This window comes from Semicossyphus pulcher, unplaced genomic scaffold (assembly GCF_022749685.1).
Source record: "Semicossyphus pulcher isolate SPU_LCO1_2020_fin unplaced genomic scaffold, fSemPul1.0.p SCAF_14, whole genome shotgun sequence".
NCBI classification, from domain to species: domain Eukaryota; kingdom Metazoa; phylum Chordata; class Actinopteri; order Labriformes; family Labridae; genus Semicossyphus; species Semicossyphus pulcher.
The window spans coordinates 30,926,007-30,951,497 of NW_027211648.1; the positions used below are offsets into that span (position 1 = coordinate 30,926,007).

The following is a 25,491-nucleotide window of genomic DNA, read 5'->3' on the forward strand; positions in this document are numbered from 1 at the left end:
CATTATGAGCTCAGTGAGACAGAACAAGCGCAGATTACAGTAATATTAATACAAACAAGGAAAAAGATGAAGAGTAGAAGAATCACAGAACAGAATACGATTCTGCAACATCAATACAGTAAAATAAGTCATTTACAATAATGATTTAAAATTCATGAAATCCTTGATTGAATCATTCTTCATCTTAAACAGGCTGCAGAAGTTTGAAGTCACGTTTAGAGATATGAACACTTCAGGTGTTCTCAGGTCCTCAGACTGTTGCTGCTAAAAGCAGCCTCGTCCTGACGGCCATACTGCTTCACTGTAAACATCTTAATGAGGTCAGATCTTTCACCGAGTTCTCCACGTTTTTATGACTGCATGAAACAACAACGGAAAGAAAGCACCGCTCTTTGTAGTCCATCATGGGTAGATTGTAGTTTTTTACACGGCAGAACCACGTGACATCATCAACATCCGCCCAGTGTAAGAGCAGTCGGATTCTCTGAGCACCGCGGTCGTCTTTTCCTTCCTCCTCCTGAATTCTCCTCACACCTTTCCTGGACCTCATGACGTTTTCCATCGAGGTCAATGAGAAGCGGTTAGGAAAAGACAGAGGGGTCATTCTTTGGACTTTTTGACCGCAGCCTCTGGGTTTCACACACAAACCTGTCTGTCAGGGAGCGCTGGTTTAGCTCAGTTGGTAGAGCAGGCGCCCCATGTACAGAGGCTGTAGTCCTCCTCGCACTGATCGCAGGTTCAACTCTCGGTCTGCTGATGCATCATCATTCCTCACTCTCTTCTCCCCACATTTCCTGTCTCTCTTCAGCTGTAAAAAGGTAAAAAGCCTAAAAAATATTCTTGAAAAAGACAAAAAAAAAAAGAGGAAATGAGAGCAGTCACATGACGCTACAGCAGCCAATAGACTGGAAGGAAACACCAACACGTCCTCATGGAACCAACCAATGAACACGAAGACCCGCCTCTATGCAGCTCGTTCTGTTCCTGTTAATGTGCTCACTTCAATCTGTCCATGTAGATGATGTTAACAGAGGTCCTGATCATCATTGAACATGTTGGAACTTGTTTACATTTGTAAAAACTGTCAACAGTTCCAGAGTGAATCATTGTTATCAATCTATGTGACATTTTTCAATATTAAAGATGAGATTCAACAATAACAGATGTAGAATAAAACACGTGGTGTAATCTTCAACAGGAAACAAAGAGAGGGCAGAAACAGATCATTTCTCTCTCATAATAATAATCACATATTGAATAATGCTCTCAGACACGTTTGCTCTCCTCTGAGTGAAACTGCATGAAAGTGAAAAATAGAGAAGTTCCCTCTGAGATGTTCTGGAGTCGAAGTTTAAAGCAGCAGAAAACGGATCTAGTGAAGTCAAGAATATTTACCTCTGAGCTGCACTGAAGTCCTGAAACTGAGGAAATGTACTGATTTATTTTCACCACTGGTACATTGAACTGAAAGTGAACTGAAACTGAAACTTTTGTTAAGATTCGCCAGTTCCTTGTGTTTTCCCTGTGTTTTTTCCCTCCCTTGTGTGTGTTGTCTGTCTTGTCCGTGTTTTCAGGCTGGGCGTGGTTGACCTACTTTCACTCCACTCTCACACCTGCAGTTCATTCTCATCAAGCCATTCTCCACCTGCTGCAGTACTTAAGCCTGGTCAAGCTCTCTACTCTTCGCCAGTTCGTTCCGTCTTCTTCAAGTGATACCTGTCACACCAGCCTCCGTCCTTCCGCGCCCAGCCTCACCTGTTCTCTGTCCTGAGCCCTAGGAGTTTTGGTTTTGTGCCACAGTTATTCTGCTGCTTGTTACTTAAGTTCTTATTAAACCAGATTACCTGTATTCTACCTCCTGTGAGTGTGTCTGCTTTGGGATCCAGTTCTACGATTAAGCTTAACAGAACGAACTGGCCACATGGATCCCGCAGACACACAGCCTGAGGCTGTGGATTTTCAGCGTGCGCTGTCTAATCAAGGAATTTTGCTCGGACAACATGAACAATTACTCCACTCGTTACTGGATAGCAACCGAGCCTTATTGAATCAGGTCTCCGAGCTAACACAACAAGTAGCTGCTCTTTCTACCTCTGCCTCTGCCTCTGCTCCGATCTCCCCCGGGGCATTTGCCTCTACCTCTGTTTCTGCTTCCTCCACCTACAGAAGTGAAACCGCCGGTCCGGCCGGACCTCCGGTCTCATCTATGCCAGCTCGGGATTCGTACACTTCCGATCCGGAGCCTTACTACGGGGATTTGGACAAGAGCAGAGGTTTCCTTCTTCAATGCAACCTGGTTTTTTTACAACGACCGCAGACGTTTTCATCGGACCACTCTAAGGTACACTACGTCCCTGGCTTGTTACGTGGGAGAGCTTTAGTGTGGGCTGAGGCGGTGTTTTCTGGTTCCGAATTCAGTTCTGTCACTTTCTCTGATTTTTTGACCAAATTCAAGTCTGTTTTTGACCACCCTAACTATTCTGGCAACGCTGCTGACAGGCTGTTAAAGTTAAGACAAGGCACTAGATCAGTAGTGGATTACTCCGTTGATTTTTGGACTCCGGCTGCCGATGCACGCTGGAATGATGAGGCTCTGCAGGGGGTTTTTCGCAAAGGACTAAATGAAACTATTAAAGATGAACTGGCTGTGCGGGATGCTCCCCCTAATTTGGACTCCCTTGTTTCTTTGTCAATTAAAATAGACCACCGCATGCGGGAGCGTAATGCGGAAAAAAGGGGTGACACGGGTCGCACTACAGTCAAATCAGCTCAAGTCTGTTGGACCCCGTCTGTTTCTGTGCCTCGTCTCTCTGTTTCCTGTTCCAGTGTTTCTCCCTCCTCTGTGGAAGAGGAACCAATGCAGTTGGGCCAGGCTAAATTAAGCGCCGAAGAACGGCTCCGCAGGATTCGGGCAGGTGAGTGCATGTATTGTGGAAAGACTGGACACTTTATCGCTGCCTGCCCTGTTCGGCAGAAAGATCAGGCCCGTCAGTCGAAGTGGGGGTACTGACGTGTCAAACTGCTGATAGTGAGAATCCCTCACCCAATCGACTACAAATTCACTCCATATTAAGTGTCAACTCTGTCAGTATCCCCCTTGGGGCTTTAATTGATTTTGGCGCTGAGGACAATTTTTTAGATAAAGAGTTGCCTAAACAAGTTGGATGCAATCTGGAACCCTGGAGACCCCGCTGATAGCTAAAGCCCTGGATGGACGACTTCTGGCTAAGGTGACTCACCACACTACCACTGTCTCTCTGCTCCTCTCTGGCAATCACAGTGAACAAATCAGTTTTAACATAATTTCTGCACCCTCTACACCCCTCATCCTTGGATATCCCTGGTTAGCTAAGCATAATCCCCACATAGATTGGGCTAAGGGCAAAATTATTAATTGGTGTGATACTTGCCACCTTACCTGTTTGAAGTCTGCCTTGTATCCAGGTACAACCCCTGAGAAACAACCTGTTTTCCCTAAGCCGGTGGACCTCACTAAAGTGCCTCCTGAGTACCACGATTTGTGTGAAGTCTTTAATAAAGACAAAGCACTGTCCTTGCCTCCTCACCGTCCTTCTGACTGTGCCATTGATCTGCTCCCTGGCGCCCCCTTGCCCTCCAGTCGCCTGTACAACCTGTCCCGTCCTGAGAGGGAAACTATGGAGAGCTACATCAACGACTCCCTGGCAGCAGGTATTATTCGTCCTTCCTCTTCTCCCCTTGGTGCTGGATTTTTTTTTGTTGAAAAGAAAGACCTGACACTTCGCCCATGCATTGATTTTAGAGGCCTGAATAACATCACAGTCAAGAATAAATATCCTCTCCCTCTTATAAATTCGGCTTTTGAACCTCTCCAGGGCGCCACTGTGTTCTCTAAGTTGGATCTGAGAAATGCGTATCATCTGGTCCGCATTAGAGAGGGAGATGAGTGGAAGACTGCTTTCAACACACCCATGGGGCATTTTGAATACCTAGTCATGCCATTCGGCCTCACCAACGCACCCGCAGTCTTCCAGGCATTGGTTAATGACGTTTTGAGGGATTTCATTAATCGGTGTGTTTTTGTCTACCTAGACGATATCCTGATTTTTTCTAGGGACGTCTCTGAACATATTCAACATGTCAGGTCTGTGTTACAATGTTTGCTGGAAAACAAACTGTTTGTAAAGATGGAAAAATGTGAATTTCACGTCCCTGCTGTCAGCTTCTTAGGCTACATCATCAACGCTGGTCAAGTCCAAGCTGATCCTGGGAAGATCCGTGCAGTGTCGGAATGGCCTCAGCCCAACAGCAGGAAGGAATTGCAACGATTCCTAGGCTTTGCCAACTTCTATCGTCGATTCATTAAGAATTACAGTAAGGTAGCCGCCCCTTTAACCAAACTCACCTCTATTAAGACCCAGTTTGCCTGGTCCCCGGATGCTGAAAAGGCCTTTTGTAACCTTAAGTCTCTTTTCACTTCAGGTCCTATTCTCACCCAACCGGACGCCGCCAAGCAGTTTGTGGTTGAAGTGGATGCCTCTGATTGTGGGGTTGGGGCGGTACTTTCTCAGTGTTCAGGTTCTGATGACAAGCTTCACCCCTGTGCCTTTTTCTCTCGTCGACTTTCTCCTGCAGAACGTAATTATGATGTGGGCAACAGAGAACTACTGGCTGTCAAATTGGCATTAGAGGAGTGGAGGCATTGGTTGGAGGGAGCCAAACAACATTTTGTGGTTTGGACTGACCATAAGAATCTGGCTTACATTCAGATGGCAAAGAGACTTAATTCCCGCCAGGCTCGGTGGGCTTTATTTTTTGGTCGTTTTAATTTTTCTTTGACATATCGTCCCAGCTCCAGGAACATCAAGCCTGATGCTCTCTCTCGCCAGTTCTCTTCAGTGGATGCTCAAACGGAAGTGGAGACCATACTTCCGCCCTCCAGAGTGGTAGCAGCCCTTACCTGGGAGGTGGAGAACCAAATCAAAGAAGCTCAACGTGATCAGCCAGATCCAGGTACCGGCCCTCCTAACCGTTTGTTTGTCCCTGATTCTGTCAGATCCCAGGTGCTCCAATGGATCCCGTTTCTCCTGTCACCCAGGAATCAACCGCACCCTCAGTCTTTTAAAGAGACACTGTTGGTGGCCTTCAATGGATGCAGACACTAAGGAGTTTGTGGCTGCCTGTACCACTTGTGCCCACAGCAAAGCCTCACATCAGCCACCCTCCGGGTTGTTACAACCGCTCCCAGTTCCCAGTCGTCCATGGTCCCATATAGCCTTGGATTTTGTTACGGGTTTGCCACCATCTCAAGGTAACACCACCATATTAACAATTGTGGATCGCTTCTCTAAGGCGGTTCACTTTGTGGGCCTGGTTAAACTTCCCTCTGCTTTTGAAACTGCGGAGCTTCTCATAAATCATGTTGTCCGTCTCCATGGCATTCCTTGTGATATTGTTTCCGATAGAGGTCCTCAATTCATCTCCCATGTGTGGAAGGCATTCTGTAAGGCACTTGGTGCCTCTGTTAGTCTCACCTCTGGTTTTCATCCTCAGACAAATGGACAATCAGAACGGGCAAACCAGGATCTGGAGACAGCACTTCGCTGTGTGGTAGAAACCAATCCTTCTTCTTGGAGTACTCATCTGGCATGAATTGAATATTCGCACTATACACTCACCTGCTCAGCCACTGGATTGACACCCTTCGAGGTCTCCCTCGGGTATCAACCTCCCCTGTTCCCCTCTCTGGAGTCTGAGTTAGCTGTCCCTTCAGTTGAACATCACCTCCGCCGCTGCAGGAAGGTCTGGATGGATACCCGCTCTGCCTTGCTCCGTTCTGTGGATAAGTCCAAAAGCTCTGCTGACCAGCATAGACGTTCCGCTCCTCTCTATCAACCGGGTCAGCTTGTTTGGCTTTCTTCTAAAAATATCCCTCTTAAGACTGATTCGAAGAAACTATATCCTAGGTTCATTGGCCCATTTCCCATTGTGAAAATAATTAACCCCTCTGCAGTTCGGCTCAGACTTCCCCGCTCTATGAGAGTCAATCCCACATTCCATGTCTCTCAGATCAAGCCAGTACAGTCCAGTTGGGCCGGCAGAACGTTCCTGGATTCCCCGGTCCTTTATACTGCACGACCGCCTTTTGATGGACTTTTATTATGCCCATCCTGACAAGCCTGGAAGGTCGCCGAGAGGCTCCCCTTGAGGAGGGGGTACTGTTAAGATTCGCCAGTTCCTTGTGTTTTCCCTGTGTTTTTTCCCTCCCTTTTGTGTGTTGTCTGTCTTGTCCGTGTTTTCAGGCGGGCGTGGTTGACCTACTTTCACTCCACTCTCACACCTGCAGTTCATTCTCATCAAGCCATTCTCCACCTGCTACAGTACTTAAGCCTGGTCAAGCTCTCTACTCTTCGCCAGTTCGTTCCGTCTTCTTCAAGTGATACCTGTCACACCAGCCTCCGTCCTTCCACGCCCAGCCTCACCTGTTCTCCGTCCTGAGCCCTAGGAGTTTTTGTTTTGTGCCACAGTTATTCTGCTGCTTGTTACTTAAGTTCTTATTAAACCAGATTACCTGTATTCTACCTCCTGTGAGTGTGTTTGCTTTGGGATCCAGTTCTACGATTAAGCTTAACAACTTTAACTAAAGTTCGACATTAACGGCAACCTACTCAACTTAACATTAAGCAAAGCAAATAGGGACTAACTCAAACTACTTCATTTTTTATTTTTTTAAACAGTTAAACATTTCAACAAACATTCAATATTTACAGTTTAATAGTTATACGAAACGACCTAATGCTTGAACTGTGCTTCTGCGTCCACTTGTTGTCGTCTCCCTCCCACCTCAGCAACCTGGTACCAAGGGAAGCGCTTTAAGAGGGAAAAGGGAAAAAAAGAAAAACATGCATAGGCTAAGGTTAACTGGCTACAGTTAGTGGACCGGAGCTCTGGACAATGCGTCAGAACCCTTAATATGTTGGATTTCCAGCCAGTATGACTGCAACATTAAACTCCACCTGACTAGTCTCTGGTTCGGACACTGCAGAGAATTGAAAAAGGTTAAAGGGTTGTGGTCGGTGTAGACCACCACAGGTTCAACACCAGAACCCACCAACATATCAAAATGTTTTAAGGCCCAATTGAATTTCTTTGAAAAGAAGCTGACTGGTCTGTCACAACCAAAATCATCACTTTGCAGAAGCACACCCCCCGCCCCCACGTGATAAGCATCCACCTGGAGGGAAAAAGGACGGTCAAACCTCGGGGCTGCTAACACTGGAGCATTACACAGCGACACCTTTACCTTGTTGACAAACAGGTGACCAAACAAATGTAATACTTGACTTCAATAAATCGGTAAGTGGGGCGACTACCTCTGAAAAGTTTCTACAAAAACTTTGGTAATAACCTACCAAACTGAGGAAGCGCATGAGTTCTTTCTTAGTTGTAGGTTCAGGGTAACACTCAATAGCTCTTACTTTCTCTTGCACAGGACACACCATACCCTGCCCAACCACCCGACCAAGGCACGTCACAGTCGCCCTCGCTCACTCTTGGCGAGGTTGACAGTGAGGTGCACCTCAGACAAGCGGCCAAACAGAGCATGGATGCTCTCCAAGTGAGAGGACCATGTATCAGATAAAAAAACACGTCATCCAAATAAACTGTACACCATCTAAATCCCCCAACACTTTGTTCATAAGCCTCTGAAAGGTTGCACGGGCATTACGCAATCTGAATGGCATGACCTTGTAGCAATACAAGACATTAGGTGTTATGACTGCAGCTATTTCCCGCGCACCGCTCTGACACAGGGACCTGCCAATAACCCTTTAATAGGTCAAACTTGCTCACAGATTTGGCATGGCCTATTTGGTGAATGCAATCTTCCATACGGGGAAGCGGAAAGGAGTCAGGTTTGGTAACTGCATTTACTTTACGAAAATCACTGCAAAACTTCGGGGTCTGACTTGGGGACCATAAGACAGGGTGAAGCCCAACTGGATAAAGATGGCTCAGCGATGCCGTTGTCTAACATGTAATTCACCTCTGCGTCAAGATACTTACGTTTTTCAGGGTTCACACGATAAAACCTCCCTGAGTGGGAGTGTCCTCAAACAAACTGTTGTGACTCCCATAAGTGACCCAACAACACATGCAACTTGGTTATGAGTTTTTCAGACGCCCTTGCAAAACAGCTGGATCCACACAGGGTAAGCTATCCTCCACCTCAGCTGACACTGTCTGCGGAACATAAACTACAGACGCTCTACCTACTGTACACACAGGACGCGTGCTTTCTGAGGACATGTCGGCTCTCAGACACACGATCAAAATACGGCTTTAACAAGTTCACATGGTAAAACTGAGTCGCCTTTCTGCGCTCAGGTGTGGATATAATATAATTGTGTTCAGGTGTTTGCCTTAACACTTTATATAGACCAGTATACTTAGCTTGGAATGGCGAGGTTGTAATGGGCAACAATGCTAACACCTGGTCCCCCACACTAAAATCGCGGCTCTCAGACCTTTGTTCTCACTGTTTAAACTGAGCACTGAAGAAACACCTGTGTTCCCCTGTATACTGGGTGTTGTTTATGAGAGAGAGACGATGAACTCTACCTCTTACCTGGTTTGAAGTGGATCAGGTGATCAGTCAGTGCGGCTGCAAAAAAAATCTGATCTTCATCGTCATCGGGATGTGAACATGCGGAATAAACACAGCGCAGAAGACTTCCTGAATGCAGAGGATACAAATCTTTCTATGTACACGTGACATTCATTGACACTGAGCATGTGCAGATTGGACCAATCAGAGGAAGACTCAGCTAGCCGTTAGCTTCCCTCAGATTGACTGTTGCACATTTAGTGATGACTGACAGGTTAGCGAGCACGAGGCTGAGGAAGGAGAGAAGAGCGAGGAAGATGTGAAGACTTTGTGCCGACAAAGAGCAGTGTACAAAAGAGTGCTCATACCTGCTACCACCAGAGGGCGCTACAGCCATGGTGAGGATCCTTCCATGGGCGAAACCACCCCTTCTTTGGGGGGTTGTGTTCCCCCCAATACTGAGAAAATACCAATCTGTGTTTTGGCCAAAGAAGCGCTCCAGTCTGTGCAGGTTTGCCAGGTTTGTGGATTTCCCTCAGAATAGAGCTACTTTTGAATCATTGCTGCAGGTTGATGGGTAGACCTATATTCAGGGCCGGCTCAGGGCACAGGTGATATAGGCGGTGGCCACGTTCTGGGGGGCGCTGGCTTGAGCCTCAAACGTTTTGAATGCAGCCCCGATGTTTAATATAAGGCTACAGCTGATTGACACCTTCAGTCCCAACCTTTCTCTATGCTCCGCTCGCATGTACCGTCACTCTGCCGCTCTCTCTCTTACTTTCTCGACCACTCACTCAGTGTGCCCTTCCACATATGGAAGGCCAACCAGTTCAAAAATACCTGAATTTTAACACTTCAACAACACGTATTTCACGTGTATACAAGTTACTCTGAGAGGAGCGGAGGGATGCATTCAAGTCCAGGTGGAAAAAGTCAAACTTGATCTTTGCATGGAGGGGAGGGTAACAAGTGTTTTGACGTACATATAATGTATGTTTTGTTTAATCAGCTCGAGAGGTGAAGCAACATGATAAGGTAAGATCAGGAAAAGAGAGACAAGGGCGTAATAACAATAATAATGATAATAAAGGGTTAACTATCAGTTTTACCTTGATATATGTCCTGATGCTTCTTTGGATTTTCACTGTCTGTTGTCTTTTCAGTTGCTGATCAATGAAGCAGTGAAATGACAAAGACTGTCACCTTCACTACCTTTATACAAATGAGCACCTGAACGCAGCAGCACAACATGCTAACAGTATCTGAGCTTCTCACCCTGAACTTAACGTCAGGAGAAAATGGCCGCTGTGTTCATGTGGTGAATGTGAGCTTCATGAAAGTGTTCCAACATTTGTGTCCATGGGGTCTCACACAAAGGGTCACCTGTTACAAGACAAACGTCACACGTGTTCAAAGTGACGAGAGACGAGATGAAATGATTTCCTTCAGGATCAAAGGTCAAGATTTTATTCAAATAAACAACGTCATCGTTCAAAATATAACAGAAACACAAATGAATCAAAATCATGAGTTCTTTTTTACAAGTAAATATCTTTGAGTTTTTAATCAAATCAAAGTGATGAAATCAGACTCATTAAAGAGTTTGAGTCAGTGAACAGAGTCAGTGATGTTCAGTCGGCAGAGTTTCTTTCACCTACAGAGACAACGAGGCACCAGGCCAGAACCCAAACCCAGGATACAGAGGTTCAGTGAAGGAGGTGCTGAAGGTGTGGAGGTGGATCAGTGTGTCAGAGGAGACTCTGTAGAAGGACAGAGTGCCAGCAGGACAGTCCACATACACTGCTGCTCTACGAGAGGAGGAGGAGGAGGAGGAGATGTTTGTTTTTATGTTATTGTGCCGGACATAGTAATCTTCATCAGAGCACCTCAGACTCCAGGACTGATCATTCCCTCCAAACACACATTCACTTAAGTCTCCTCTCCTCCTGATTCCTCTGTAACTCACTGATACTTCAACCCATCCTCTCCACTCGACCTCCCAGTAACAGCGACCAGTCAGACCAGTCCTACACAGCAGCTGAGGCCAGTTGTCAAATCTGTCTGGATGATCAGGATGTGACTGATCCTCCGTCACACATGTCACCTTCCTGTTGTTGTCAGACAGTTTGAGGTGTCTGTTCACTGTGTTTGTGTCCACTTCCAGCTCACAGGCGTCTGATGGAGAGAAGGAGACACAACACAGCTGCAGGTTATCATCTGTTCATTCAAAAACAACTTTACTGACAGTTTCTGAAAGTCAGTCAAACTTAGATTTCATGTTTAACTGTGAATATTTGGCAGCACTGAAACTCAACACTGCAGCTGTAATGAAATGAACAGTTAGTGAACATGGCAGTCAGGATGTGTGGAGCCCAGGATAAGAGCACAATCAAGTGTCAGTAATAAAAGTGCAGCACAAAGAAGCTGTGAACCATCTGCTGTCTCAAACTGTTATAAGGTCAGAGGTCACATGAAGCAGAAAGATCAGACCTGGAAGAAACACAGTGAATGTTCTCTGCAGTGATAATCAAATGTATTGATTCTTTTGATTGGAGCCTGCTGTTCACTTTGTTCACTTCGTACATCTTTACAGCCACACTGACAAACACAGAAAGTTAATCCTGATTGAAATTCATCTTCAGTCAGACAATTACAAACACTGGAGCCCAACATGAGCAGCTGTGTTCTCATGAAGCAAAGTTCAAACACACTCACACTTCCTCAGACCAGGTTTCAGTCTGTGCCGTCCACCATGGTCCAACCTGGAGGAAGAAACCAGATCAGAATCTACTTCATACAGCTTCACTCACATCCTCCATCAGACAGCAAGGTCACCAGTTAGAGACAGAGAGACAGGATCTGTCTGTCTGTCTGTCTGTCTGTACCTCAGTGTCTCCAGTCTGCAGTGTGGATCCTCCAGTCCAGCAGACAGCAGCTTCTCTCCTGGTTCTCCTGGATGATTGTAGCTCAGGTCCAGCTCTCTCAGGTGGGAGGAGCTCAGAGCCGAGGCCAGAGAAGCACAGCCTTCCTGTGTGATCAGACAGCCTGAGAGACTATACACACACACAGACACACACACACACACACACACACACACACACACACACACACACGCCCTCGTCATCGTCAGGATCACCCTGGTGGCTGAGTGATCCTTTAGCCTGCATGCCCCCCCGCAGGCCCCGTTCCTCTATTAAAATGTGTCTGATTAATGCAGATCTGTGGGTAACAAGGCTCACATATTAAATGACTTATTTTAAGGGACAGTCTGTCTCTTCTCTTCTACACTGAAACCTGACATAAACAATGTGTTCCTTTAAATGAACTGTGCCTCATGGACTGTTCAGTTATTGGGACTCCACGTCTCTCAGGCCGCGGTGGAGGTCTCACTGTGGTGTTTTCATTGATCGACCTCCTGGTCCAGCTGCTCAGTTTGTTCCTGAGTTCACTTTCTGACTTCTCTCATGAAGCTGGACAAAGCACTTTTAGCTGCTGGTTTAACCTGCACATTGATGATGTCACAAACTGTGGAGCCACTGAATTTCTTAATATCACTGAATCTTTGAACTTCAAGCCACATGTTTAAAGCCCCGCTCACAGGAGGGCTCACACCTCGGACCTTCTTCTCTGGGATAGATATTGATGATATCCGCTGTGAAGACCAACTAATCAGTGATCATTGATGTATTTCCTTTGATCTCTGTGTAATTGATGACCTTTCCTGTCCTAATAGAACACTGCATGCCGGCATCATTACAGCAAATACAGCGAGCAGTTGTCAGCACGCCTCTGCTGTGATTTTAATATACATCCTCACATGTTGACTTTTTAATGCCGTCTTTTAATGATCATTGCTCCACGTTACTGGACAAAGAGACACCTGTAAAGGTGAGGACACGGGCTACCTGCTGTCAGTGGATAACAGAGGCTGTCTGCTGCCTGAGACCTCACTGTCACAGGTCTGAACGTCTGTGGAAGTGCATCACCTACATCTTAAAGATCTCTGGCGTTCTTTTAAAGGAGCAGGACAGGAAGCCTGGACGGATTATTTTGCTAACCTGATTTCTTCATCAAAAATAAATCCTAAGATTTCATGACACTATTTAAATCTTTGTTTCACCACCGCCCTCCACATCACCATGTTTTACTGCTGATGACTGCAATACCTTCCTTTCCTTCTGTGTTGATAAAGTGATGACTATTAGGTCCAATATGCAGCAGAACTGTCAAACTGCAGTTTGTGGCCTAAATAAAATATAAATAATAAATGTGGATACAGATATAAAAATAGCTCTGTATAAATATATATATTTATATGTAAATAAAACTAAACATGGCATGTAGATGAAAATAACTCATTAGTAAATGAATGGTAACGTAGTGGGCCTGATCAGCTGTTAAACGAGGTGCAGCCGAAACAAACTGGAAGGAATCGAGCGCACCTGGAGCAATTAAAAGACACACACAGCATCACAGGAGCAGCACAGCAGGAATCTGTACTGTAAACTGTCTGTTTGTTTAAAATCTACTGAATGTGTTATTAAATATAAACGATGTTGTTAATCGTTATCACGCAGAAGCACAGGTGATGATGGACTGTTAATTGATTGATTGTTGACTTTGGGCTCACCTTTAGTCACAAAGGGGCGGATGAAGAGGATAATACAGGATTAATACAGATAGTTACATGTACTATAAATAACGCTAAAGGCTTCTAGATTTAAAAAGCTGCAGTGGGCATGAACTTTAGTTGCTTCTAATTTGAGAAATGTTCTGTATTAATTGAATAGCACTGATGCTTAATGTGTATTTTGCAGTGGTTGAAGCGGAGTGTTTCTGTCTGTATTTATAAGCGCATGTGTACATATATTTTTTCCCTGTTTCTATTTCAAAGGTTTTTCACCTGGTTACTGAAAGCTAAATGCTGATCGCTAAATGCTAACTGTTTGACTGACAACAAATGGGAAAGTTAAACATCTTAACTGAAACTAAAAGTCTGAACCTTTCAAAATAAAAGCAGAAAAAAAGACCACTCAAAGCTGCTTTTACACTACATGTCACATTCACCCTTTCACATTCACACACTGATGGCAAAGGCCAGTCTCCAATCAGGATCGATGCACATTCAATTTGGGGTTCAGTGTCTTGCCCAAGGACACTTAGACATGTGGACTGCAGCAGTCAGGGATCGGACCCCTGACTTTCAGCTTAAGAGGCGACCCACTCTACCACCGAGCCACAGACGCCACAGAAATACCAGTGAACTGAGAACTTTAGTTTCAACTGTTTCACCTCTACTCTTCTTGTCACTCAGCAAGTCGCTTAATCCCCTGCAGTCAACAGAATATTTTTTATGACTCTCATGAACAGGATTTGAAGAGAAAGCATGGGTGGAGAGGGTCCGTCATGAAGGCCTCTGCTGTGGATAATGTTCTGATGACTCAGTTTCTCTGTGACCTCCAGAGAACATTGGGTCAGTTTTCAGAGTATGAAGCTGTGAGAAAGAGGGTCAGCACCTTCAGGTCTGAGGGCAAAGTGCTCAACCACAAAATGGTGTATTGGTCCTTTAAGGTTGGGAGCGACTCACTGCCTCACCTGAAGCTGTTTTAAGGTATTTGTTGTTTTGGTAACGAGTGAAGGTAAGATGGAGCAAGAGATCAGCACACAGTTTGTTTGTCATCAGCAGTGATGCAGCTGCTGTACTGGACTGTTGAGTTTGAAGGAAAGGCTCTTAATTTATTAGTTTATAAATGTTCCAACCATCATCTATTCTTCATTATAGTAGATGTGGGGATTCTTCTCTTTGGACCACTCATGATGGAGTCCAGATGAATATAACTCAGACTGTCTTAGACCAGCGTTTATATATCCAAGTCATGTTACTGAGCCATGAACATAAACACAATACTGGTGACAAGCTCCTTTAGCAGCTGACCCCTTCAGTATGCTATTACAGCCATTTTAATTACAGGGTCATTAAAAAGGACTAAAAAACCCTCAAAGTTTAACTTGTGTTATTCAGTTTCAGCTCCCTCAGTCTAGAGGACTGAGAGCTGAGAACAGAGCTTTACTGCTTTAATATGGCAATGAGCAACAATTTAAACTGAAGTGATTCAAAAAAGGTCAATTTAATTATTGATATATAAAGAAGATATGACCTCAGACCATCATTTTCACACAGCTGCACACTAACCTGAGAGTTTCCAGTTGGCAGTGTGGACTCTGTAGTCCAGCAGACAGCAGCTTCACTCCTGAATCCTGCAGGTTGTTGTTACTCAGGTCCATCTCTCTAAGACTAGAGGACTGGGAGCTGAGAACTGAGGACAGAGCTTCACAGCTTCTCTTTGACAGATTACAGCCACTCAACCTGCCAAGAATCTCAAGTCAGCCAAATACAGATGAAATATAAAAAGTCAATGAAAGCATAGTGAGAAATCTTGTAAACTAGTTAAATCCTTACCTGAGAGTTTCCAGTTGGCAGTGCGGACTCTGTAGTCCAGCAGACAGCAGCTTCACTCCTGAATCCTGCAGGCTGTTGTTGCTCAGGTCCAGCTCTCTAAGACTAGAGGACTGGGAGCTGAGAACTGAGGACAGAGCTTCACAGCTTCTCTCTGACAGATTACAGCCACTCAGTCTAAAGAGGAATCAACAGCACATAAAAGGAAACAATCACAAACAATATTTGTTTTTTCTGAATAAGGTAAAACTACATTTAAAATGAACAGTGATGTGTGCACGTACAGAACTTTGTTGGAGGCTTTGACCACTGGCAGCAGCCTCAGAAGAGCCTCCTCTGAAGCAGAGTACTTCTTCAGGTCAAACACGTCCAGATCTTTTTCTGATGACAGTAAGATGAAGACCAGAGCTGACCACTGAGCAGGAGACAGTTCATCTGTGGAGAGACGTCCTGATCTCAGGGACTGTTGGATCTGCTCCACTAGAGAGCGATCATTCAGTTCATTCAGACAGTGGAACAGATTGATGCTTTTCTCTGCAGACAGATTCTCACTGATCTTTGTCTTGATGTACTTGATTGTTTTCATTTTGGTCTGTGAGCTACTTCCTGTCTGTGTCAGCAGACCTCTTAGGAGAATCTGATTGGTGTCTTGTGAAAGACCGAGGAGGAAACGGAGGAACAAGTCCAGGTGTCCATTCGGACTCTTTAAGGCCTGGTCCACAGCACTCTGATAGAAACGTGTTGTTTCTAATACTTTGGACCTCAAGGATGTTGTTTGTTCTTCTGACATCAGATTGACACGAGAGTTGATGAACATCAGATGGACATGTAGAGCAGCCAGAAACTCCTGAACACTCAGATGGACGAAGCAGAACACCTTGTCCTGGTACAGTCCTCTCTCCTCTTTAAAGACCTGTGTGAACACTCCTGAGTACACTGAGGCTGCTCTGATATCGATGCCACACTCTGTCAGGTCTGATTCATAGAAGATCAGGTTTCCTTTCTGCAGCTGCTCAAAAGCCAGTTTTCCCAGAGACTCGATCATCTTCCTGCTCTCTGGACTCCAGTGTAGATCCGTCTCAGCTCCTCCATCATACTTCACATTCTTCAGTTTGGACTGAACCACCAGGAAGTGGATGTACATCTCAGTCAGGGTCTTGGGCAGCTCTCCTCCCTCTCTGGTCTTCAGCACATCCTCCAGAACTGTAGCAGTGATCCAGCAGAAGACTGGGAAGTGGCACATGATGTGGAGGCTTCGGGATGTCTTGATGTGGGAGATGATTCTGTTGGCCTGCTCCTCATCTCTGAATCTCTTCCTGAAGTACTCCTCCTTCTGAGGGTCAGTGAACCCTCTGACCTCTGTCACCATGTCAACACACTCAGGAGGGATCTGATTGGCTGCTGCAGGTCGTGTGGTTATCCAGAGGCGAGCAGAGGGAAGCAGTTTCCCCCTGATGAGGTTTGTCAGCAGCATATCCACTGAGGTGGACTCTGTGACATCAGTCAGGATCTCATTGTTGTGGAAGTCCAGAGGAAGTCGACACTCATCCAGACCGTCAAAGATGAACACAACCGGGAACTCTTCAAACCTGCAGATTCCTGCTTCTTTGGTTTCAGTGAAGAAGTGATGAACAAGTTCCACCAAGCTGAACTTCTTCTCTTTCAGCACATTCAGCTCTCTGAAGGTGAAGGGAAACATGAACTGTATGTCCTGGTTGGCTTTGTCTTCAGCCCAGTCCAGAGTGAACTTCTGTGTTAAGACTGTTTTCCCAATGCCAGCCACTCCCTTTGTCATCACTGTTCTGATTGGTCCATCTCTTCCAGGTGAGGCTTTAAAGATGTCTTCTTGTCTGATGGTTGTTTCTGGTCTGTCTGGTTTCCTGGATGCTGATTCGATCTGTCTGACCTCATGTTCATCATTGACCTCTCCAGTCCCTCCCTCTGTGATGTAGAGCTCTGTGTAGATCTGATTCAGAAGGGTTGGGTTTCCTGCTTTAGCGATCCCCTCAAACACACACTGGAACTTCAGCTTCAGGTTAGACTTGAGTTTATGTCGGCACACTGCAGCAACAGTTCCTGAAGAAACAAGAAACAAATGATATCAAAGAGTGGGTCCTGCAGAAAATCTCAACATTTAAGTGGCTTTAGAGTTTTTCCTCCCCCCATCAGTTTTATTAAGCTCATTAGTGGATGACAAACAGGATCTGATCTGATATAGATGTGTGCATCATATTTACTTCAAAGTTTAGAAATGTAAACTTTCACTTCTTCTTTCCATCATGTTAAATCTGATCAAATCCTCTTACTGCTCTGCAGACGGTCAGCCAGCTCCTCCTGATTTATTCTCCTCAGGAAGTGCAGAGTGATCTTCAGAAAAGCATCTCTGCTCCTCCTCTGCTCCTCATCCTCACCATCCAGCACCTCCTCATCCTCCCTCTGACTCTCTAAGCATGCTGGGTAATCTGAACTCAGAACCCTCTGGACTCTCTTCAGCTCGTTCTTCACAAATGTGACGATGTTCTCCTCCAGCAGCTGGAACAGAATCAGACACTGAACATGAATATAAACTGGTAGAACACAACATGTGATCCATCAGTCGATGGTTTAGCATTTCACCTGTAGTTAATGTAGTTCATAGTAAACAGTGTGTTGTACACACCATGAATGTGGAGTCCAGGTCTGTTTGATGCTGCTGGGCTGACTGATCACTGGGAACCTCTGAGCTCTGCTGAACTCTGTGGAGAAAACATCAAGTTTAAGGACCATTAATGACACAGCTGACTGAAGGTGTTCTTACATGACAACATAATGACAGGGCATATATGTAGGTTGTCTAAAAGCACCATTACACCAACATTACTGTGAAGGAAATTTTTATGTTAACCTGTTTGATCATGTGTTTAATTTCTTTATTACTCTAGAATCAATAATCATGGTATAATCAGCTAAGGTTAATTTTAAGGATATATTTGTCTACTCCTCTCCAGGGTCTTGTGCATGAATTACTGTTGCTCCTTCTGTCCTCGAGAGATAGTTGGTAGTCTTGTCTGGGGCTGAGACCTCCAAGGCCAAGGGTAAACTCTAGATAGTCAGGCGCCTCAGCTGAAGTCATAACAATGACATGTAGCTTTGTCTCAGTGAGAAGGAATTCTATCTGTAATGTATAAAATACACCGTGAACCTTAAGTCTGTGTCAGTCAGTCAGACAGCTGCGTTCTGTGTAGTACTGATCTGGCCCAGCTCGAGTTGTTATTTGCTTTTACTCATCTTTTAATATTCTTCAATTAAATGACATCAAAAGACAACTTTGTTTCCCTAAGAACTTTATGGGTCTCGTCATCAGAAAATTGCCACCACCTGAATCCTTGAAGATCATGTCTGAGCTGATTGTACCCTAAGCAGAACAGACTGAGGACTTCCACAACAGAAGGGGGGTCTAATGACAGAAGATGTTAGAGCTGTGTCGGAGGCAGAGATGGACATCACATTGGAGGCTGATTAAAGATGAAGATGGTGACGGATCAGATGTAGGAGCTATGAGGTCTGATCCAGAGTGCTTGGTCAATAGAAGTGGGTGTCCAGGTTTGAAAGACGGAAAGATGGCGCGAGAACAAACCACTGATTTCATTCACCATTGGTTGTATTACAAAACTGCCACGACATGATTTGCCAGTGATGCAGAGGGACAGAATGGAGGCAACCAAGAACTGTCCGGGTTGGGAGTACAGAAACCCACCGCTCAAGGGATGGATCCAGATATCCCAGCAGGCTTGTCAGAGACCAGTAAGGTAAGTTGGAAAGGATCTGATGGAGGGACTCAGGGCCAAGTGGTCTTAGAGCTGAGAAATAAAGCTGAGGATCCTAGTAATGAACAGCCAGGCGGATGGACAAGGATAGAGCGGGAGTCCTCAGTCGGACTGCCTGGGGGCAGGGCAGAGGCCTTCAGGAGCCGAGTGCACCAGCTGGGTGTATGCCTGGGTGTAAGGTTACGTCCAACTTTGAGCAGAAGGTTACGATGGACTTTAAATTACGCCCTGTGCACCAGTTAGACTAGAAGCCCTGTTTGTGCTTCACCTGTGATTTTCTTTCTTTCTTTTCTTTCACTCCTCGGATGCAGCAGACGTAAATTTAGGAAGTCCAGGTAAAACAAACGGTAAAGGTAACGTCACATAAGTTGAAAGAAAAACACCGTGGTTGCACGTCTTGTTTATAGGATGATTAATGAAAGAGCATTAAAACGACAGAGTCAGCCTTGATCGGACAGTGAGCTCATCAATAGGTTTTGATTTGAAAGGCAAGTCCTGTTGATGTCCCTTCAGCTGCAGCATGTGTGGGACAGAAAGAGCTCAGATTTTATGTCAGTAGGGCGTAGTGTTCTTTTCTTTTCTTTAGTTTTGTGTTTTCCATATTTTCTGTCAATAGTTTGATGGTAGAAGTTACCGAGTGGAGACATGTGTTGCTTAGAAACATTCACTGCTTTTCGAGTTCACGTGGACATGCATCATATGACTGGGCGCAGCTATGACTGGTGTCAGTTAGACTCGGTGCACTTGGTGTGAATTTGATCCAAGAAGTTGGTCGTAGGAAAAAAGACCAATTTCTTTACACCCAGCTGATGCACTCGACTCCAGGTGGACATACAGTATAGGAGGTTAACCAACAGACTTAGCCTCTCTAGATGTCGGGAAGGATGATAACAAGGTAAGCAGAGCAGGTTCTGTCAACCTGGAGGCCAGAGAAAATGGGGGATACAAGTAGTCTGTCAGCAGTCAGCAACTGTCAGCAATCCTTAATATTTCGTTTTAAATAGAAAATTGAATTTAGTTAATTTCTGTGTGAATACATGTACTTTATATGAGAGGGACGCCGGCCATATGAGAGCGTATGTAAGTCCTTCAACTTTTGGCAAGCAGCTGACCTGAGGCTACTCTCTAATTGGTTGCTTCAGATTTCACACGGGACGCAGCTCTCTGCGCCCCGGACACTCCTACTTTTATTTTCAGCGAATTGATATTGTTTTTGTGTTTTGTGATATAATGTGATTGGATGTCGACACTGTCTGTCAAGTTCGGCTACGTCAACGTCTAAAGTCACCGTCACTTCCCCGCTACCCCGCTCTTTTGCTAGCTTGGTAGCGTACTTAGAAATGGCATCTTCGAGTGGAACCGTAAACGAAAGCAAAGAAAATTCGGTTATTTCTCTACAAAAACACCCTTTCTCAAGACGTTCGTTGGAAGAGAAAAAGAGGATAAAGGCGCTTGGACCGGACCGACCGGATTTACAAATTCAGGAGCAGGCAAGTGATCGAGGACGAGCTTACACCCGGGGCTTCTCCCGTTCTTGTTATGAAAAGCGGAGTTGGCTAGCTGGATGTTGTGAAAGCAATGCCTTTTATTGCTTTCCCTGTTTGCTTTTTCAAAGTGTTGGCACCGAAGTGTTGTGGACAACGACAGGGGTACGAGACCTTAAACACTTGTCTGAAAACTGCAAACGGCACGAAAGTAGCCACAGCCATATAGACAACAGCATGAGGCTCAGCTTTTTGGGCAGGCTTAGCATCGCTGAACAACCCGACGAAGGCTACAGGATCGGCATTAAAAGGCACAACGAAGAGGTGACAAAAAATCGACACATCCTGTCCAGAATAATAGACTGTGTGAAATTTTGTGGAGCCTTTGAGTTGGCGTTGCGTGGCCATGATGAGAGTGAGAGCTCCGTTAACCCCGGGATATTCCGTGGTTTGGTGGATTTTGTTGCTTCCCTTGATATACTGTTGAAAGAGCACCTTGAGAACACCACTGTATTTAAGGGAACTTCAAAAACGGTGCAGAATGAGCTACTGGACTGCATGCTGTCCGTTGTGAGGGAAGAAATCATCAAAGAAGCCCAGAGCAGTGATTTTTTATCAATCCAGGCAGATGAGACGATGGATATTGCCACACAGTCCCAACTTGTGCTTGTGCTGCGCTACATCGATGGCAAAAACAACGTGCAGGAAAGATTTTTTGAGTTCATTCCTCTGCAGTCAGCTACAGCTGTGTCCATCTCTACAGCACTAAAAGAACGCCTTGCTGCCATCCTTCCTGAGGCTCAGAAGGGTAAGCTCATTTGCCAGGCATATGATGGAGCCAGCGTGATGAGGGGTGCCACTGCAGGTGTTCAGAGGAACATTCAAGATGTCTACCCAAATGCTCACTACATTCATTGCTATGCACATCAGCTCAACCTGATAATGCAACAGGCCACCTCCCACATATCCAAAGTGACACATTTTTTTTCTGACCTTGGTGGATTTGCCACCTTTTTTGCCAGATCACCCAAGCGGATAGCTGTTCTTGACAAAGTAGTGGCCCATAGACTGCCAACATCCAGCAGCATCAGATGGAACTTCCACAGCCGCGCCATCAATACAGTGTCTGAGCACAGAGAGGACCTCATACGCTGTTTTGAAAGCATACGAGACTCAAGTGGCTTTGACCCCAACACCATCAGAGAAGCAGGAGCCTTCATTATGCAACTGGAAAATCCAGAGTTCAGGTTCTTCCTGCAGCTTTTTCATCACATCATGCCACATGTAGACCTTCTCTATGCCAAGCTCCAGAAGAGGGACATTGATTCAGTCCATATCAAGGGGTGCATCCAGCAGTTCCAACAGGACATACAAAAGATCAGGTACCTGTACTTCTGTTATTATTATTATTATTATCATTATTATTATTGTTATTATTTGCTTTCTCTCTTGTGTTATCATCACTCTCTCTTTTATTATAATAAATTGTCTTTGTCTTTGGCAGAAATTCTCTCCATTCCATGGTTGAGCAAAGCAGTGACCCTCATCCACCAAAGAGGCGTCGGGCACTCAGTCCAGAGGACCACCAGAGGATCGCAGCAGAGGTGAGGTGATGCTGTAGAAATCAGTCACAGTCCATGTTACACCGAAGCGTAGTGTTTTTATTTGAATCTCTGTGGTCCACTTTTTACCTGCTTTGTGTAGATGAAATATGTGCATTGTGAAAAAACCTTGAGATGTAACTGTAAGTAGTTAAACTAGTATACACTTAGAGCTGGAAGCCTAACAATTAGAAATGGATATAGTCTTGATGAAACTAACCTGTTATTTATGAGTAAATGTGATTGTATGTTTTAAGTAAAGGCAATGTGAACAAAGGGTTTAACACTTAGCTGCTCACAGTCACCAATAGGATGATTCTAGTAGTCCCTGCTACATATATTTGCATTAGGGCTGGGCGATATGGACATAATCAACTATCACAGTATTTTTGACCAAATACCTCGATATTCATATTGTGACAATATTGTAGGGATGACTATTGGTGCTTTCACAAAATATGTACACAATAATCTTTTTGATAAAAAAATATTATTAATGTGTTTTTGTTTTTTTATCTCTACATAATTTTTTTTCTTTTTCTTTCTGTAGGTCTGTGATACCATCCTGGGACACAGCAGGGAGCGCTTCTCTTTCACAAACCACCTCGTCAGTGCCACCTTGCTGCAGGGGGACAGGTTTGAACAGTACAAGATGGCATTTCCTGAAGATGCACTGAGAGACACCTTGAAGGCTTACCCAATGCTCAATGGAAGCAAGCTGAAGACCGAGCTGAGTCTTATCTACAGCACAGAAGAGTTCAAGGCCTGTTGTGGTGCTGTGGACTTGTTCCAGCTGTTCAAGGAGAATAATCTTGAAGAAGTCTTCTCAGAAACTGTCGCTCTCCTGAAGATCCTCATCACCACACCCATGACCACGGCGGAAGCTGAGAGGTGCTTTTCAACATTGAAAAGAATTAAAACTTTTCTCAGAAACACCATGACCCAGGAGAGGCTGAATGCTCTGGCCATGCTGTCAATGGAGAAGAGTCTGGTGACTGAGATGACTGACTTTAACCAGAAAGTCATTGACAGATTTGCAGGCCAGCAGGAAAGGAGGGCAAAATTTATGTTCAAATAGAGGCCAGTGTTTCGGCAACATTACAGTGTGTTGTTTATAGAGTCATTTTAATGTTTTGTTTTTTTGCTTAGCTATGACAGAGGACTAGACCGATGTATCTGGCTGATTTTTGGGTTTTATACCATCGGACTGTGAGGAATGCTATGGCAATGTTGGTTATATATTAGTTAGTTTGTATATTATGTCTTGTTTACTAACACTAATGTAAGGTTTCTGTTAAGCAGAGATGGCACTAGATAGTAGTTTTGTTCAAGTTCAAGTTTTGGCTTGATAAAAATGCCATTTATAGCCTATATGTTGTTATTATTATTATTACTCAATGACTGTATAAATAGATGACGCGTCTCCCGTTTCTCTCATTGTGTGAAATTGAGGCCAAAATAGAACGGTTTTGGCCTCACGGTCACACATGTTAGCATATTTAACAGCAGAACAGCTTCTTTGTGTTGGTCTGAAGCAGACATTCACAGATATGGAAACTTCAATGGCTGTAGTCATTGTTTTAGTTACATTTCCTCTCATCGTTCCTCCTCTATTCTGCTAATCCTGAACAGATCATAGCAGCATAAGAACTAACTATAATGACAGAAACCATGTTTGAGAAAAATGTATTTGACTTGTATTTTGATTGTCTGACCCATGTCCCACCTGTTAACATGGATCTGTGCTTTATGACCTATACTGCAGCCAGTCAGCAGGGGGCGATAGAGAGGGTTTGGCTTCACTTTTAGGGAGCTGTCATGTCCATCTTTTTATACAGCCTGTTATTAATACTACAAATATAGGTTAGATGATGTACAGTCTACCTATATAATCTTGCTGGGTTTTTCATGCAAACTTAAAAGAATAAATCTGGACCTACACTAGACCCTTTTCTGTGTGCAATTAATCAGGTACAGGAAAAAATATTTAATCTTTTCCTTGATATGTTGGACTGTAGCTTATGGTGGCCTTTGCCTGGCTATAGCCTTTTTTGAAGGTCCCTAATGAAGACAGGTACATTTAAATTTTAACAAAGTGATCAAATAGGCTGAAGTAGTATTTATAGGCCTAGGGTCTTGGTCTTTTTTCAGCAGTCTTGGTCTTTTTTCAGCAGGTTCAGGGGGTTGGCCAGGGGTGTGTTAGCCTTCAGTAGGCCTTCATTTTTTAAAATATGCTCATGTCTCACTCACAATTTCAGATTGGCGTTTATACCAAAATTGGTTCTCCACAGTGGCTCATTTAATGAGTTTAGTTTCCTTATGCATACAATGATAACCACGCATGAAATTCATTAGGCTATCGGCATGGGAGAGGAAAAATGCATGGACTATAGACCCATAGCATCCATTGCTGATGAAACATAAGTAAAGACATTTCACCAAAGGTTTGTGTTATTCTATAATTTTACACTACGATTACACAGAAGTGCTGCTTCATATACATTTGTGAATTCAGCAGCAGGTAAATTGCGCCCCCCCCAAATTTTTTTATCACCAGCCGCCACTGGTGTGTGTGTGTGTGTGTGTGAGTGTGTGTGTGTGTGTGTGTGTGTGTGTGTGTGTGTGTGTGTGTGTGTGTTTATATTTGTAGGCGTAACATTTATCATGTCAGAAACTAAAATACTGTTCTTCCCCATCTTAATGTTTCGATTGTTTAACCGTGTTTCAGATGTCTGTTTTCTTTTCTCCTGTTGTCACTGATTCTGTTGTGACGTTGTTTTGATCAGCGCTGATCAAGGAAACAGTGGTGATGTAATGAGACCGTCACAGACCCATCCTCATTAAGTTCCATGTTTAAAGTCAGCTGCTGCTCTGATTACAGGATGTGAGCTTTCAAACACACTGACATGGTTTCATCATGTTGAGCCTCATCACTGGATTTGTTGACAGGTGACTGTTATACAGGTGAACCCTGTGATGTCACCTCTGAAACAATACACTGATGAGTCATACAACACACTATGAAGCTCTGGACCAGGACACGAGTCTTTTCTCAGCAGAGACAGAAAATAATGAATGTATTTTTTATTCTTACCTTCCATCAGCAGGATGTCCAACTTTAAAGTTAATAAGACCACCCTTAGAACAATCACTCTTCATGGACACACAGCTGGGTCCAGGAGAGTCTGGTCTCTTCTTTCGCTTCCTGTTACAAACAAAAAACATTATGAGTTATAGTGAGCTGTTGTTCACCTGTTCAGCAGCTGGTGTGACCGTCAGAGAGCTGAAGCTGGATAAACTCAAACTCCTCCTTTAACTCGTCTGAATAACTCAAAGTTCTGCTGTTTGGACAAACGATCACACTTTCAAACTAAAGAGAAGATCTTTCTTAACGTGCAAAAGACAGTTAAAAACAAACTGGTTACCATATCTGAGACTTTAGGGAAAGTTTAAAACTAAAGAAACTCTGGAGCAAGAATTCAGAGGAGTGTGAGCAGGGCGGTGGTTTAGCTCAGGTGCTGGAGTGTGTGCTCCATGTGCAGAGGCTACAGTCCTC

The 25,491-nt window shown here is 44.5% G+C and overlaps 1 protein-coding gene across 1 annotated transcript in view; it reads right to left on the bottom strand.

Moving 5' to 3' along the window:
* Positions 1-10,241: 10,241 nt before the first annotated feature.
* The window catches only part of LOC138590774 (uncharacterized), a 45,565-nt gene continuing 30,315 nt past the window's right edge, over positions 10,242-25,491 (bottom strand). The window contains exons 15-23 of the mRNA XM_069661131.1: positions 25,030-25,140; positions 17,704-17,779; positions 17,351-17,576; positions 15,329-17,120; positions 15,048-15,221; positions 14,781-14,954; positions 11,473-11,640; positions 11,303-11,349; positions 10,242-10,762 (exon numbers count right to left, since the gene is read on the bottom strand). Coding sequence (XP_069517232.1) covers positions 10,242-10,762; positions 11,303-11,349; positions 11,473-11,640; positions 14,781-14,954; positions 15,048-15,221; positions 15,329-17,120; positions 17,351-17,576; positions 17,704-17,779; positions 25,030-25,140 — 3,289 coding nt within the window. The remainder of the gene's footprint in view (positions 10,763-11,302; positions 11,350-11,472; positions 11,641-14,780; positions 14,955-15,047; positions 15,222-15,328; positions 17,121-17,350; positions 17,577-17,703; positions 17,780-25,029; positions 25,141-25,491) is intronic.